The sequence below is a fragment of the Archocentrus centrarchus genome, chromosome 14 (assembly GCF_007364275.1).
Source record: "Archocentrus centrarchus isolate MPI-CPG fArcCen1 chromosome 14, fArcCen1, whole genome shotgun sequence".
Lineage (NCBI taxonomy): Eukaryota > Metazoa > Chordata > Actinopteri > Cichliformes > Cichlidae > Archocentrus > Archocentrus centrarchus.
In genome coordinates, this window is record NC_044359.1 from 18599996 (window position 1) to 18617645 (window position 17650).

The 17650-nt window shown below is 40.7% G+C and overlaps 1 protein-coding gene across 1 annotated transcript; it reads left to right on the top strand.

Moving 5' to 3' along the window:
- The first annotated feature begins 9593 nt into the window (after positions 1-9593).
- Positions 9594-16826, top strand: LOC115791982 (uncharacterized). Its single transcript, XM_030746302.1, has 11 exons — positions 9594-9651; positions 10110-10801; positions 10914-10985; positions 11086-11148; positions 11398-11430; positions 11921-11998; positions 12079-12147; positions 12351-13512; positions 13609-14689; positions 14779-14839; positions 14943-16826. The coding sequence occupies exons 2-11, from the start codon at positions 10114-10116 to the stop codon at positions 16007-16009; spliced, it is 4374 nt and encodes a 1457-aa protein (XP_030602162.1). The 5' UTR covers positions 9594-9651; positions 10110-10113; the 3' UTR covers positions 16010-16826.
- The last annotated feature ends 824 nt before the right edge of the window (positions 16827-17650 follow it).

Consider the following 17650-nt stretch of genomic DNA (forward strand, 5'->3'; position numbering starts at 1 on the left):
CTGGGTTTCCATGGGCTAGCAGCTGCATCCAAGTCTTACATCACCAAGTGCAAAGTAAAGCATTGGATACAGAAGTGTAGTAGTGCTCCCAACTTTGTGGGAACAGTTTGGGGATGTCCCCTTCCTATTCCAACATGGCTGCATGCCACTGCACAAAGCAAGGTCCATAAAGATGTGGATGAGCGAGTTTGGTGTGGAAGAAATTGACTGGCCTGTACGGAGTCTTCATTTAGTGCAAAGTCAGCTGTCAATATGCCAGATGAGAAGCATCCATGTCCATGGAGGAGGCTGTGAAACTTTCTGAAAGTCCCATACAGGCTGATGAATCAGTGAACCTCACTTTTAAGACAGCGATACTGAGGTAAGTTGTTGATATCCTGAACTTTTATGTTGGTAAGTGCTGCTGTTTTTGCTAAATATGAGCAATTTAGTGTATTATGCATATTATGAAAGACAACTATTATTAATTGTATTCCAAGTGTAAGACATCTTCAAACCAAGTATGAAAGGTTTCAGTCAGTCAGCCATAGCTTAACAAAATACATCAAGGCCATCTAAGAGGAGGATAGATCCTTGATTCCAGTGGTCAGTTAGATCATTCTTAATTATCTTATTTTTTTATGTACTATGTATTAAAATTGTGTGTGTAATTTGGCTAACTGGGACTGGCAACTATTACAGTTTGTACTGAATCTCTTAGCATTTTCCAGATCACAGGTGAGGTTTAGCCTCATGCTAAAGAAACATATTTTAAGAAACTACAAGATTTCACATTTCATTTCCTAATTTTAAACATTTTCCAGTAGCAAATATATTTCTCGCTAATAATGAAGAAATCATTGTGTGTTATTTGCATTTCTATATATGGGTGCAGACCCGCTGATTAAAAGAGGAAACAACGCTGTTATATTGAACAGATACTTTTCTTTCTTCAGTACACACATTTGGATGTAAGCTTTATTAATATTTCTTTTAAATTTATAACAAAGGTGTTATGCATCATGAATGTTAGTAGAAATCTTAAACAAAGGTTTTTCTACAGTCACAGCAAAAGAACTTATTCCAGAACTTCCTTATTTCTCGCAATTGGTGGTGGTGATTTAACGATTTATCTGTCACAAAAACTGCCACTAGGTCAATGAGGAAAAGGTGGGAAAGGTCACATATTTCTTTATGCTGGGGCACTTCACGAGGGCTTCTCCATTCTTTGTCTCGTCTGTCACTAGCTCGAGGACACATTCAACTACCTCAGACGCACTGAAATGAAAAATATATATGGTGAGTTAACAGAATAAGGGTGTAAACAAGTACGCAAACTTTACTGAGCTATCCTCCCTTCTCACGTTTTTTTGGGGAAGGTGGGGAAGAGACAAGAACAGGAATAAGTTGAGCCAACAGGTATTAAAATTAAACATCCTTGGGTTTTTTTGTTAGCATGTCGCAACAAAAGTGCTATTTCGGCAAACAATTTTTGCCCACTTTTCTTTGTAGAGTGTTTTAATTCAGCCACGCTGGAGAGTTTTCCAGCACGAACAGCCTGTTTAAAATTTTTAATTTTAATTTTTAATTTTATTTACTTGGGACAATGCACATTAATAAAACAATCAATACTTAGTACAGATTGTAAATGAGCCAGATTATAGCATATTTGCTAATTTGCATCTGTAGTCCCTAGGCAGAAGGACAAACAACAGAAAACGTCATGAGTATACAATAGTAGTAAAAGACAACACATTGACAAACATTAAAACAATATACAAATGGAAAAAGAAAAAAGGAGAAAAAAAAAAAAAAAATTTGTGAAAGTGCGAACATGTCTGGGAACTTTTAATGAACTGCTTAAGGTGCTTTTTAAAAGTACTGTAAGTGGAGCATTCTCTGATGTTAGTCGGTACAGTATTCCAGAAATGACCCCCTCTGACTGACAGAACCGTTTGTCCAAAGGTTGTTTTTCTACGGGGGATCTCAAGGTCTCCTCTGGAAGAGGCTCTGGTGCCAAAACCTCGGTCAGTTCTTGATTTAATGTATGTTGAAAGTGGAACTGGAGCTAGTCCATGAAGAACTTTATAGATCAAGCAGCTATTTTTAAATGTAATAAAATTTTCAAAATTGAGCATATTGTATTTTTCCAAAATATTACACTGATGATATGATAAGGGCTTTTGATCAAGGATTTTTATAGCCTTTTTAAATAATATTTCTATTGGTTTTAAGAACGTATCTCCAGTGAGTGACCAAGATGTAATGCAATAATCTATATGTGATAATATCATTGAATGTAGAAAAACCTTAGCTGAAATAATTGTCATTGATGGTCTAATTTGTTTGAAGTTATTTAAATTAAATTTAATTATGCTTGCTGTAAGTTTTATATGTTTTTTAAAAGACAGTGTGGGATCCAGTGTGACTCCAAGGTACCTGAAATCCTGCACAAGATCAAGCTCTTCGCCCCCCAGGAACACACTAGACCGCTCCAGTTTTATAGGTTTTTTTGTAAACATCATTGTAACTGTTTTTTTCTTATTCAGCAGTAAGGAGGACTGAAGGAGCCAGTGTTGTATATTCTCCAAGGCTAATGTGAGGATTGAAGATGCTTCCTGTGGACTTTTGGCAGGTGTAAAAATAACAGCATCATCAGCCTACATTTGGAAGTGGACACTTTTACACACATTTGGCAAATCATTTATATACAAAGAAAACAGAACTGGTCCCAAAATAGAGCCCTGGGGAACCCCTGCTGGACAGTCAAGGTATGACAACATTGTGCCCCTGACAGACACAGACTGTCTCCTGTTGGATAAATAAGATTGAAACCAAGCTAATGCATCTTCGGCAAAGTTAAAATAAGTCAGTTTGGACAGAAGGACCTGATGGTCCACTGTATCAAATGCCTTCTTTAAATCTAGAAAGACTGCACCAACACAGGTGGTTTTATCGAGCAGGGATTTCACTGTTTCTATAAGGACACAATTTGCCGTCTCTGTGGAATGATGCTGGCGAAACCCGAACTGCATGGGGTGCAGAAGAGAATGGTGGCTGAGATGTTTGTTCAGCAGCTTGGCAATCCATTTTTCTGCAACCTTAGAAACAACAGGGAGGATGCTAATGGGACGATAGTTAGAAATATTTGATTTGTCTCCTGATTTAAAAATTGGTGAGACTATGGCAGCCTTCCAACTTGCTGGGACTGTTGCCATTCTGATGGATAAATTTATCAGATGTGTTATTGGACAAACCAGTGCATCTTTGTGTGTTTTTAAAAAGTGTGTGTCAAGCCCATATGCATCTTTAGTTTTTGAAGCCCTCGTTGATTGAATTATACTAGCGACTTCCATATCTGTAATTTGATCTAATCTAAAAAGAGGCTGTCCAGAGTCATTAGAATTGCAAACTATCTCTGACTGACTAAACATATGTCTTATTTCATCAATAGACTTAATGAAAAAGTTATTGAACTCAGTTGCTAATTCTTTTGGATTAATCAACAACTTGTTATTAACTTTTATTTCCAATCTATCATTGATCATTTTATGTTCCTTACCTATCAGTTTATTTATGTTTTGCCATATGATTTTGACATTTCCATTAGCACCTTTGATTACATCCAGAAAGAAATTTGCTTTGGCTTTACGTAATGCATTAGTAGTTTTATTCCTCATGGAAGTAAATCTTTGCCTATCAACAGTCAACCCAGTTTTCAAAGAGGTTTTAAGCAAAATGTCTCTTTCTTTCATAAGTTTTTTACAGTAGTTATTTAGCCATGGCAGTTGTTTTTTCCTTATATTTTCTTTTCCTCTTTTAAGAAAAGGTTCCATAAGTTCTGTGATTTTTGAATTAAATATTTGAGAGTTGAGTTCAATATTATCTTCCAAAAACAATTCGGGCCAATTTACTTCGTTTATAATATCTTCAAGATTTGAATGTGAATGTTTTGGAATAAATTTATGATGATTATTAAAATTAGCGGTATTGAATCGTTTTTTACTTAATTTGCGGGAGAAAAGTACAATATTATGATCAGAAAGACCTGTAATGAGATTATATGTTTTAAGAATCCTCTCAGCATGATTTGTAAATAAAAGATCTATGAGAGTTTCAGAATGATTTGTTAATCTAGTTGGGTTTTCTATTATTTGTGTTAAATTAAAATAATCAGTAATTCGTTTAAGATTTGTTCGTTCTTTCTTTACATTCCAATTAATATTAAAATCACCCAGTAAAATAATTTCTTTAAATTTATCACAATGATCAAGAAGAATCCTAAGTTGATCATAGAAATCATTTTTTGCTGTGGGCTTTCTATACATACATACTATTATAAAAGACATTGTTTCAGAAAGTGATATCTCTACACCAACACATTCCAAAAATCTTTCACTTGGCCATTCAATCATTGTACACTTAAGAGTATTTCTAACATATATTAATACTCCCCCACCCTTCCCACTTTCTCTGTCCTTCCTAAATACATTATAACCGGGCATATTTACTACAGCCTCTGGGGAAGAGTGGGACAGCCACGTCTCCGAAAGTCCTAAAAAGTCAATGTTGGAATTACAGAGCAGGTGTTCCAGCTGTTCACGTTTTGGCCTCATACTGCGGATATTCAAGTGCCCGCCAAATAATCCCTTTATTTTTGATAACGGGTCCCAGACAACCTTAGCCTGGTTTAATGTCCGGAATATTTTAGTAGATCTATGCCGTTTAAGAACTGGATTCCTGTACCTTTTTGGATGTGACTGCTGGAGATCATCAGAACAGTCAACAAGCCCGGGGAGCAGCAAAGGCAACCCAGGAGCTGGCACAGGACGCAACGGCGAAATCTCAGGAGCAAACCCGGGGAGCAGCGGTGTCAGCCCAGAAACCAGACCAGGGAGCATCGGAGTCAGCCCAGGAGCCAGACCAGGGAGCGGCGGAGTCAGCCCAGGAGCCAGACCGGGAAGCAGCGATGATAAACCGGAAGCCGGCCCGGCGCAAACCGGCGAAAACCCAGAAGCAGGCCCGGGAAGCAGCGGCGCCAGCCCCGAAACAGGCCCGGGGAGCAGCGGCGCCAGCCCCGAAACAGGCCCGGGGAGCAGCGGCAAAAGACCAGGAACAGGCCCGGGGAGCAGCAGAGGAAACGGACGAGGCACAGGAACAGACCAAGGCAGTTTCGATGGCAGCCCAAATAGCAACGTTGGTAATCCAAACAGCAGCGGCCGCGGGCCAGCTGGCTGTGGCCCCGGATTTACTTCAATGTCTCCAGCCAAAAGAAGTATTATTAAAACATGAACTAGTTTAGTATCATCCAACTGTCCATGTTTACCTGAGGGTGAGGTGAGTCTGGCATGACCATTATCCAATAATATTGTGAAAAGGACATGCTGACTCGCCTGTGCTGGGCACAGGATTTGGTTATCCCTTTTTTTCCAGACCAGTATGACATACAGATAAAGAAAAACACAAAAAAGAAAAGAAAAGACCAAAGGCAAAAGCCGAATCCTTTCGATGTTATTAAAGGATTTTTGAGGCATCCACACAGAGCCAGCCACATTGCGTGTCATCCCGGCAGCCATCTTCAAAATTCTTCAAATCTTCAAAATCATGCCAAAGCATCTCAATCGGATTTAAGTTCAGACTTTGATTAGGCCACTCCAAAACCTTCACTTTGGGTTTGTTGATCCATGGATTTTCAGGTGTGTTTCAGATCACTGTCCTGTCACATAACCAAAGCGAGCTTCAGGGTATGAACTGATTGCAGGACATTCTCCTCTGGGATTTTCTGGTAGAGCAGAGTTCATGGTTCCATCAATTACAGCAGGTCGTCCAATTACTTTTTCCACACAGGGCCAGGTAGGTTTGGACAGCTTTTGTTCCTTTAATAAATGAAATCATTTAATAACTGTATTTTGCATTTAATTGGATTATCTTTGTCTAATATTAAATTTAGTTAGATGATCTGAAACATACAGGTGTGACAAACATGCAAAAAAAAAAAAAAAAACTGATATCAGGACAGGAGTCCTGTAGAAGTCTCGAGAAAATTTCCCTCGGTAAATGCTTTCGCAATGAGTTTATGGGCTCAGTCCCTCATTTCTTGTTATAATAAATAAAATAATAAGTCAATTTTGTACATTTTTGGTCAGTTTAAGAGTCAGAGTCAGCTCGAGTCCTTTACAACCCAATGGATGACATCACAGTAGCTAGAGCCATCTGTTGTACCATCTGAGGCGGTGATTTTTAGCTGATATTTTTTTTTTTCATTTGTTTTTTTAATTTATGGTTTGTAAAGGATGTAGTCTGAATGGTTTCAGTAATGTGGAAAAAAAAAAAGCCTTGGGGAAAAAATGCTACGTCAAACACAGAAACACAAAATTCAAAAGAGATGGAAGTTTTAATGTGAAGCTGTTCTCAGTGTTATTACTTTGCTTTGGATTTAAAGAATCATAGGGAATTTAAATCCAGTGAGTGAATGGCAAACTGCCACCAGCAGTCAATTGCATTGAAACGAATACCATAGCTTGCGCTGGCAGAGGCAGCCTAGTAAAAGACCCACACACAGCTGAGGCACATTTTAAAATATGAAGAAAATGAAAATAAAGTCAATTTTCTGTGAATTACTTTGTTTAATCTTTATCCTTACCGCCATGGCTCGAGTAAAGCCGATCACAGCATATTTAGTGGCTGTGTAGGCAGGACAGATTGATATTGGGTGAAGACCTGCAGGAGACGGGTAATAACAGCCAACATCGATCTCAAAATTTTGACTAACAGCGATGAACAAAATTCCTCTATGGGTTCTCTCGTTTCAGACGGCAGGTTACATTTTCTGTCATTTGGATGATTATGTCCCATATTTAGAAGAAAACCTAGAATGAAATTAAATGAAGTGCCCTCTGCCATTTCTATCTGTTTAATGAAGACATGCCACGGGGTCTTTACCTCCAATAGATGCCATGTTGATGATAGTCCCTCCATTACCTCCACTCAGCTTGTTCATATGCTTGTTCATTCCAGCAATATTTTCACAGTGGTTATATATTTCAGTTCTGATCATGTTTACCTGAAGTTCATAATTATTCTATGAACACTGCACTGAGAGAAGTACTGTACATTAGCTAATACTGGGGAAAAAAAAAAAAAAAAAGGCTGTGGTTGAAGTCTCCCAGCAAGACGATGGGGTCACCGGATGGAGCACCCTTGAGCACCCCGCCCAGCGACTCCAAAAAGGTTGGGTACTCTAAACTGTCATTTATGAAAACTCCAATGTTCAGGCAGCAAGCCGAGGGGATACAAGAATACCCACCACATATAGGAACAGAGAACACCTGATGTTTATGCTCATGCTATGCTTTCTGTGTAGATGAAATCTAACTTAAGAAGGCTAATTATGTTTATTTTCTTTTACTAGGTTGCCTCCTCAGATTCAGACTATGGTATACGGGTCAGTGCTCTTTGCCCAGGTTTCATTCAAACAAACCTTTCTGGTATCCCATCTTAAATGGGAAAATTTTCCCACTTGGTAGAAGTCCTAAATTAGATGCAATAACAGTTTGGGGTGTAAAAGTAAGACTTTGTTTTTTTGGTAATGTTTATAGTCTTCCCTACAAAATCTGCATTTTGTTTCCGTGCTCCACCTCTGGGACTTGATATAATAATGTGTGCGTGCATATTCATCGATACTGCTGTACCTCTTTGATTCAGTGCGACCGAGGTAGTGGAGTGCATCCTTGAGCTGGTGAGAGACGAGACCAAAAACAGAGAGGCCCTCATGGTGATAATGGACTCAAAGAGTTGTGTTCTGACACCCATACCCTACACACCTGGTATCTGAACCATATCTAAAGTAAAAAGACTGAGAACAGAGGGGGTCATGACAAGCATGTTTATATTTTTATACAATTTAGAATCAAATGATCTTGGATTTAAATGAAATACTGTCCATCCATCTTAACCTTTAAGTAGGGAAAAGTGAGACATCTGAGACTTTCAGATGGCAGCATAAAAGCATGGCTTTATCCTGCTTTGTAACAACTGTTCAGACTGCTGGTGCTGTAATTATCTGATGGCTGCTTCTAGTAGGATAATGCACCATGTCACAAAGCTCAGATTATCTAAACCAGTCTCTTTAACATGACAGTGACTTCACTGTACTCAAATGGCCTCCACGGTCACCAGATCTCAATCCAGCAGAGCACCTTTGGGAGGTGGTGGAAAGGGAGATTCTCATCATGGATGTGCAGCTGACAAACACATGAGACCAAAATCTCTGAGGAACGTTTTCAGCACCTTGTTGAATCTATGCCACAAAGAATTAAGGCAGTTCTGAAGGTAACAAAAGATCCATCCTGGTACTAGCAGGGTGTAGCTAATAAAGTGGCCAGTGTGTATCCTTTAATACACGATCCTAATGTGCTACAGGCATCAACAAATTGTTGGTACCCTTCTGTTAAAGAAAGAAAAACCCATAATGGTCACTGAAGTAACTCGAAACTGACAAAAGTAACAATCAATTAAAAAAAAAAAAAAAAAGAAAATTCAAATTAACTCATGAAGATCAGACATTGTGTTCGAACTGTGGTTTTACAGAATTATTTTTAAAAACAAACTTGTGAAAGTGGCCTGGACAACAATGATGGTACGATGGTACGATTGAAGATAAGTTGACCACAGGGACATGTTAAACTAAGCTGTGTCCTGTAATTAGCGTCACAGGTGTCTTCTAACTTGTAATCAATAATAATCAGTGAGAAGTAGTCACTGCAGTGCTGTGAACAGAAGAGCACAATTTTGTCTGTTTTTGCACCTGTGGGTGCTTGTACACTGTGTGCGATCTGGTGAGGATGGAGTAAGACTTCTGACACACCCAAACGGGAGAAAGTGTATCTCACAGCATGCTGCCGGCTAACAGCTGCAAGTTTGAACGCGTGCCCGAGTCCTGGGAAACACGCATGTATATGACAAATTTACGGATCTTTCACATGTTGGAAAAACCTGAGAAAAGCTACAGAAATTACAGGCAAATTATAGGTACCGTTATTCATGAACTATGGGGCTATTTGTACTGCAATAATGACCCCATAGTTTGTGAATAATTGTGGTGAATAACGGTAAAACTCAAAATAGAAACGCGTCGTGAGAAATTAACGTTAGCTGCAAAAGCCAGTAGATGAAATGAAATGTATAAGCCAAAATAAAGGATGATAAACAATAAAGGAGCTGCAGAAAATATTGTATTTAACTGATGTAACAATAACTTTCAGAAGCATTATTCTGTTATTATTTAGTGTGTTACTACAGCAGCACTGTTCCAGCTCTGTTGAGTGTTTAGTTAACACTCATTTGTCTCCATCTAGTGGCTGATTTGTATTCACCAGCTCAAAAATGTTGCATGTTTCCGCCCGGTTTCGAACCGGGGACCTTTCGCGCGGGAGCCGAAAATAGTTAAGCTTAACCTTCTTAACTTTTCCCATTCGTTCTCTATGGTAGTTCTTATCACTACGGATGTAATATATTTTTGGCCACAAGCGTGTTTTGGGGGGCGCTGTTTCCCCCTTTTCGATAAAAGTAAGGACATTTATTTTTTCTTTGTTTCACTGAGAGCGTCGCGGTGATCGTGCCATCCCCCGAAAATATAATTGTTGTCAACAAAGAAATTTTGACCTCTCTAACGTAAGTCTGGCTCATATTTTGAAGAGGAAAACATTTATTTCCCCCCTAATACGACCGATCTTTCACATATAACTTTTTCATTGACAGGCTTCTTATCAACTTACTTTAGCTAATGTTAGCGCATTAAAGTGTCCATCAGTTCATTGTAAATATGTTGCTGCTGGCTGATGGAGGCCAGATTGGTGTATAAATATTGTACTATATTAGATTAATCTGACACGAAACCAGAAGATAGGACAGTGGGTAATATTAACCATGATATAAGTGGGATAACCCCAGCCTAGACATTGTAATTTATTTCCATCCATGTCAGCTACTGCCAGCCACCTGTTAGGTAAGCACAGGTATGCCAGAGATGAGACTGCTGAAGAAATCAAGTGACTTATACCAGGACTGAAGAACTCTTAATGCCACTGTAACAAACCATAAACACTAATCAACTCTTTGTGTACAAATAGTAGGATGAAGGTGAAAGTGATCTTCCCAGGAAAAGTCAAAGTGTGCTTCAGGAAAGGACCAACTGGTTATCTAAGACAAGATCCCTCAGATGAAGCCAAGAGAATTAAAGACAACCCTGATCTCCAGGTCAAGTTGGCCCCACAGAGCGAAGACAGCATTAAGGAAAATGCTCGCTCTGTTGTGTTCATGAGAGGGGGAGATGTGGCTGACAGACAGGAAGTGCTGGGAGAGTATGTGCTTCAGTTTGGAAAGTACAAGGGCAAGACTTTCAGGTGGCTGCTCGAGAACGATGTCGGCTATGTGATATACTTGATGAAGAAGGTTGAGCAGGAGGAGCTAGCTGGGCAATTTAAACCCGAGGGTCCCAAGAAGGACAGCCTCCTCTCACTTATTGAATATTGTAGAAGCTTCCAGGAAATAGAGGACCTCCTGAAGTATCTAGCTGAGAGGCCAGTGGAAGCTCCTGTAAGCAATGAAGATGACAACTTAGTAGGATTTGGGATTCATGCTAACAAGTCCTGGAGGGATGTTTGGGACAGCAGGGCAGATGGATACTCTGCATTCATCCTCCGGAGGTGGTGTGTACCAGGCAGCAAAATGTATCGGCTACAGCAGTACCTGACTCATAAAGAGAGGCAGGACCAGCACCTTACTCCATCCGGCCTTGCAGAATCTGCATCCAGATATCCAGGTTTGCTGATATTGCCTTTTGTGTATATTAAACCACATTAAAATGTGTAACTCTGGGAAGACACACAATGACATGTTACATGATTGGTTTTGTGGGTTTTTTCTTTTCACAGAAATGGAGGATGATGAAGATTTGGAGAGAATGATGCTTTCCATATCCCCCTCCAAACTTCAAGGCCAGCTTAGTAAGAAAACAACCCTGACATACAGTAGGTACACACACACACACACACAAACACCCACACACACACACGCTGTTCATTCATAATTGTTCTTTTTCATTAGAAGTTGTGGAAGATGAAGAAATGGAGAGGAGGATGATGATGCCCACAGATCCAGGCCATCTGAGTGAGAGCAGCAAACATACACACTCACACATACAGACACACACTTCTCCCCTCTGTCAGGACACATTCAATTCATCAATACATCATTAAATTTCCTTATCATGTTTTTGTACAGTCTGATGTGGCCTGTTCCAATGCCATATTCATTTTCATCTATATTCTGTATATCTATTGTTTTATCTCTCCCACTCTCTTGGTTTAAGTAATAAATGTTGAAAAGGTTAAACATGTATTTTTACTTTGCCTTCAGGTTCAGAAGTTGTCGGAGTCCAGTTGGTCAAAGGTGTTTTTCACGCTGAATATTAATGATGATTCTGACATGAGTCAGGATCCGCCGTTCCACCGTTCTGTAGTTTATTAGTTTGTTTATTTGGCCACGTTCAGGCTTGTTCTAATGCATGTGTTCAACTGTTTTCATATCACTGGAGGCATTTAGGGTAAGTACAGAGTTTTTTTTCTTGCATGTTTTTGTGGCTTTGCTTTAAGGGTTTGGTTTGTAAATGATTTAGAAGTTTGCTGTAGTTGCAGGAAGCAGAAGTACATCAACAATACATATTAAAAATACATTTAAAGGAGGATAACATGTCACATTTGATGCACAAAGCTGCTGATTACTTCAATTAACCTGTTTCTCATAACATACCAAACCCTTAAAGTTATTTTTGGTGTGAAATTTGAAGTGTGTTCTATTTATGCATGTTTATAAATACTTTCTAAAACTAAGGGACAATATTACCGGGGAATCAAATGATTGACTAATTTTTCTGCTTCAGGGAAGCGCAGACCAACAGCAACTCTCTCTAAACCAGACCAGCTTCATCAGGGTAGCATCCCTGCATCTCCACAGCCTGGTTGGTATATACACGCAAGATAGATTCACTCCACTCTAAGAACCCACCTGTTTCTGATTACTGTCATCCCTTTTCACCAGTTTCCTCTGCTCCAGTGAGGGCTCCACTCGCAGTGCCGCCAGAGTTACTGTCTTTGGACTTAACTACATGTAAGACTTTGAGATTAGTGCACAAAACTGTTTCTGTTTGATGTAAAAAAAAAAAAAAAAAAATATATATATATATATATATATATATATATATATATATATATGTTTAGTAAAAAACAAATTGAATGTGTTTCATCTGTGCAGTTCAAATATCAAACGTTTCATGTAAAATTATTTGAATGTTATCTATGAACTTTGTCCAGCAAAAATCCACCCAGAGACAGCGTCTGCTCCACCCACAGCTCCACCTGCAGCCTCTGCTGGGTGTCCTTCGGCTCCACTGGAAGAAAAGCCTGCCATTCCACAACTCCCCACATACGAGCAGGACGTGAGCCGATGGAGCTGCTCTCACCAGCAGAGGATCTGGATGAAAACAGAGATGGAGGCTTTGGGACTGTGGCCGGGCTCTCGACCAGTGAGACATTTAATGAACATGATTTCCTTGTGGCGTTATCCACCTCAGCCTGAGCTCATCGATGCTGTCTGTGAGCTGCCATCCCCGAAATACTTTCATCTCCATCCATTTTTCATTTGGAAACCTGAACACGCTATTATGGAAAGAGTCCGGAACAACTACCCTCTGCCATGTCTGTACGGGTGTAGAACTCCACATGTGGTCTCATCAGGTGTTGGACGGCCCCGTGTCATTATTGGCACAGTTGGCCAGTACTACATATTAGCATCTCGGCTCACCTGTAAAGCCTGCAGAAAGTACTGGTTTGCAGATAAACCTCAGTGGTTGGGCATGCTGCCGAGCCGGTTCCAGAACATTTTGCCAGCTTTTCTGACACACAAGAAGGCCATATGTAAAACTGTGTTGGATGAGCTGCGGCGCACCGGAAAGTCACCAAATGATATGGCCAATCAAGTAAATGAAGCTCTCCACCTCAAGTATGAGCGTGCACATCTGGCTTACTTGTCCACTGTCAAGAATGTGTTGGATGGAGACAGTGGGCTTTATGGTCAGAGGACCATCACATCAGCTGTGAGAGCAACAAATACTCCTGCTCCTTTTGGTGACTATGGTGATGTGGATGGCTGGTATGGAGTAGCCATCACTGCTCATTACCTGGTCGACTGCCTTGTTCAAGAATATCGTAGGCAAGAGGGCGCACTCAATCTGCTCCTGCAAGGCACGTTTGGACAGGCACTGAGGGCAGACCATACCCGCAAAGTGGCCCGGAAGGTGGTGCTCGCATCAGGCACTATGTCATCATATGCCGTAATGAATGAGAACTGGATGATCTTGTCATGGGTGATGCTGCAGTCTGAAAGTGACAGATCCCTTGAGCCAATGTATGAGGGGCTCTCTCATCGTTACGTTTCTGCAGGGCTACCAAAAGCCAACTACCAGTGGGTGGACAGGTAAGAAATTAAAAACCTCCATTCCAACTTATTTCATATTTGTTAAATAAATAAATAGATTTCTCTCGCTTACTTGCTGTCTGTCTTTATTGACAGGGACTGCTGTGCTGCGTTCAGGATCCCAAACCCTGAGCCCCACGAGCATCTTGTCTGGGATTCCTGGAAGACTACAGAGGCTGCAGTGGCTGAGGCAACCTCTGGGCAGCTCACCAACAGTTGTGCGTCACGCAGAAAGTATAACGGCAACCTCAACATCAAGCTGGACTTATTTCACTGCATGCGACGCTTCACCAGAGAGTGTGTGTCAGAGCACCATCCCCTGCACAGCTCGTTCTGTAAGTTCCTCTCTGCAGCTTTCAGTGTTGTGGACCAGACTGACCTTCAAAGGCTGAAGCAGGCCTACGTCTTCTGTGGCATAGTGCCTGCAAATCCAACAAAGCAGCACATCAGACAGCACTGCCGCACCAGAGTCCCACAGCCCAGAGAGCTGCAGGAGAGAGTGGAAAGCGTTCTGGAAAAATTCTTTTTAGAATGTGATCCTGATGGTGAGCTGCTGTTTAAACCTTCAATGTTGAAGGTGTGGAGGATTCAGCGGGTCCACATCCTCAGAGGCTGCCTCAGTGACCCGAAGGTTGCAGGGGGCATCCTCTACAGACATGGTGGAATGGTCCAACTAAACCATGTCAAGGGAGAGGAGGCAGCTGTACCTCTGTGGATCCCTGTGAGAGGCACCTCTCAGCAGGAGGGCTTTCATTTCCACCAGGCGAAATGGGTCACAGGCACTCAGGTTTCCACAGAGCTTTTCCAGGCGCAGGGCATGATTGGGGTGGCTCGCTGGAATTTTCAGCGCCTTGTGGACCTGAAGCAGCCTGAGATGAAGCTTCCTGTGGTATTTGATCCCCTCTTGATCTCGGACCTAAACAAGCTCTCAGTGGTGGTGACAGGCCAGGCTAAGTACCCAGCCTTAGTTATCTCACAGACAGACACTGGAGAAAGGTTTGGACTGCAGTACTTGGAGCCAGGCTGTCGCCCCATCCCCCTGGACTGGGACAAGCACAAGTCCCTGAAGGTTCCTGCAGAAGGACAGGGAGAGCCTCACTCCTCTGAGCTGTCTGCTTTCAATGAGAGAGTCACAGATGACCCATCTGAGGAGGAGAGGAAGGAACAGCCTGCTCAGGTAAGCTTGACCATTGTCCTCTGAAACATCCTCACTTACTTAAATCAGTGCAATCATGTAGTCACTGACTGTAACCCTCTGTGTTGCAGGATAACATCTTTGCAGCTGCTCATGGATCAAAGACAATGATCCAGCCTGCCAGAGTAAAAGGTCATTCAGCTCACCTCTTCATCCTTCAGTTATTATTTCTATTATTGTTACATTCATAGAGATCAGAGTGAAATAACTTTTTTTTACACTTCCTCTCGTTCAGACATCCGAATGACAGCACAGTCACCACTGCCCCTTAGCGTCTCTCCACGAGCTGCACGTACAGGTCCCATCAAAGCAGGAGGTCTGCTGTATGTCCTGGACCATTCTCGGTGGCCGCAGCCCATGAGAGATGCCATTGATAACTTGCTTATAAAGCACCATGGGCAGAAAGACCTCCTCACGCGGGTGGATGCTGAATATGCTGCATGTGTACAGGCTGCATCCAGGGATCCCAATAGTCTTTTACACCCCACCACCAAACATCACATCTCCCGCTATGTGAAGCACCTGGCCAAGAAGATTAACACCAGTTCATCCCTGAACACCAGTCCAGAGAAACTCCAGGAAACCCAGAAACTGTGGCATCACCTTACAGAGGGCAGTGAAACTGTACACGTTCCAGTGGTGACCCTCCCATCTGCTCCAGTAAATCCAGCCAGCATTAAGCCCCAGACGCCTCCTTTAACTAAGGAAGAAATAGAGCAGATGGTGAAGGAGGTCATGGAGAAACAACAGCAACAACAACAAGCTCAGCAACCACTGAAAAAAAGGACAAGGAGTTGTCTTGCTTGTGGCCAGCCAAAGTCACGCTACCTTGGTGATGGTTCCTCCATTCACTTCTTTTATCAGTCTGGAGAAGTGAAATATTTCTACTGCTCCACAAAGGTTTACCAAACATATGCAGCAGAAGGTCTCACCAATCCTCGAATGGCATTTGCTGACTTTGCTGTCACACCTTTTTTTAGCAGAGAACTCGAGGCTGCAAAGCAGCGTTCTGCAGAGTGGAGGCGTATAACGGAGGAGCGGGGAAAGAGAAAGTCCCTGGAGCAGCATCCAACTGGCCGTCTGTGCAGGTTCTGCCACAAGCCATTAAAACAAGGCCCAGACAGTCCCCATATTCATACTGGGTTCACTGGTGTGGCTGGGAAATATATCTATTGTCCAGCTAAAGTGTTTTCCTTGTATCAGAAGGATGGGATGACTCGTGAGATGACTTGGGGAGAGTTCTGTCAGTCTTCTTTTTATGAGACTGAAAAGAAGAGGTGGGCAGCAGAAAGGGGGAAATGACTGCTCTCAGACCTTTGGTTTGAGTGCATCTATAAATGTGTTTTACTCATACTTACATGCTGAAACTGTTGTTGGTTGGTTCTTGTAGAGTTTTTAAAACTGTAAATACATTTTAAATATGTCCTATACATGATGTCACATCATTGTCCTTACTTTTTATTAATTTATGGATACTGTTTATCACATCTATGTGTAAAAGTACTGAACCTGCTTCAGTTTAATTCTTATAGAAGTTTGATGTTTAAATTGTCATTTGAGGGATTCATTATAGTTTATTTATTATTAGTTATGCTGTAAATTTGTTTTATATTTTATTTCATCAGTCATCAGTCTGCTTCGTGGCATTTCTTATTGTGGATTTATAAATGTAAACATATAGCGCATGGTCCCTATTTCAAACATCATCGTGCTTTGGTGCTTATAAGTTGGTCATAGGTGAGGATATGGGAGCGAGCGGGTGTCTGTCTCACCCCGTCATAGCTCGGGTGTACCTCAACCCAGGGTGCTCTGATAGCTTGTCACTGTAATGAAGTGTGATGTTTGACAAAACCAGGAGATGGAGTTAAGTATTTCAAAAGGAATGCAACACTTCTCTCTCATCAGCATCTCGGGGAGTGTTATTTCAAAGGAAGTTAAAAATTGTCACACAATGATGCAGTCTTTATTTGTTTATTTGTTGTTTATTTGTGGTTTACTGTTCACTGTTCATATTTGTGTACCAATGGCCTCTTATACCATAAAAAACAAAACTGTTTGTCTTTCAACCCTGAGAAGGATAAGTGGAAGACAATGGATGGATGTCTTTCTTTTAATTAAAACACGATTTAACTGAAAAAAGGCCTGCCTGTCTGTTACTTCACACAAAAACTAACATATTTTTCCTCTTCATTTGTGTCCTTTATGAAAGAGGTTTATCTTAGAAAACAAAGGTAAATTCTTTTATTAGACTACATTAAACTTTATTACTGATGGGTACTGATTTATAATACATTAAACTAGTACATTTAAAGAAAAACGACTTCAAATGAAATAATATCTTCATTTCCACATAAAATAAATTATTGGGGAAGTAGTTTCAGGGACTTGCTCCAATTCTTCTCCTATTTAAGACTTGTCACTGTTCTACAGGTATATGCGGCTGGCCACTGCGTGTGAGGCGAACGTGATAACCACTACACTACGGAAACCTCTGACAGCACACAAAGCGTGACTATGATAAAATATCTGGCAATGATATAACACAATATTATAATAATGACATGCAAAAATAGCAGGTGTTCTAGAAGAAAAATACTAATGTTGCAAAAAGTGTTTTTCTAACACTCAATAAGTTGTGTTGGAGTGCTGGAGGCAACTTTCCAAAACATTTTTCTGTAATTTTATTTTTCTGTCTGTTACTACAACACTGCTCTGTCTGTACTGATAACCAGAATCAGAATACTTTATTAGTCACAGGGAGGAATTGTTCTGTTACTGACGCTCACTTAAAATACAAATATGAAACATAAAAAAATGTAAACTCTCCATATATAACACTTTATAACTTTATTTTAACTTTTTTAATTGAATTTTTTTTTAGCACTTCAATTTATAAACTAGTACTATTGAACTGTATTATTATTTTTATTTTGTCCTCTTCAT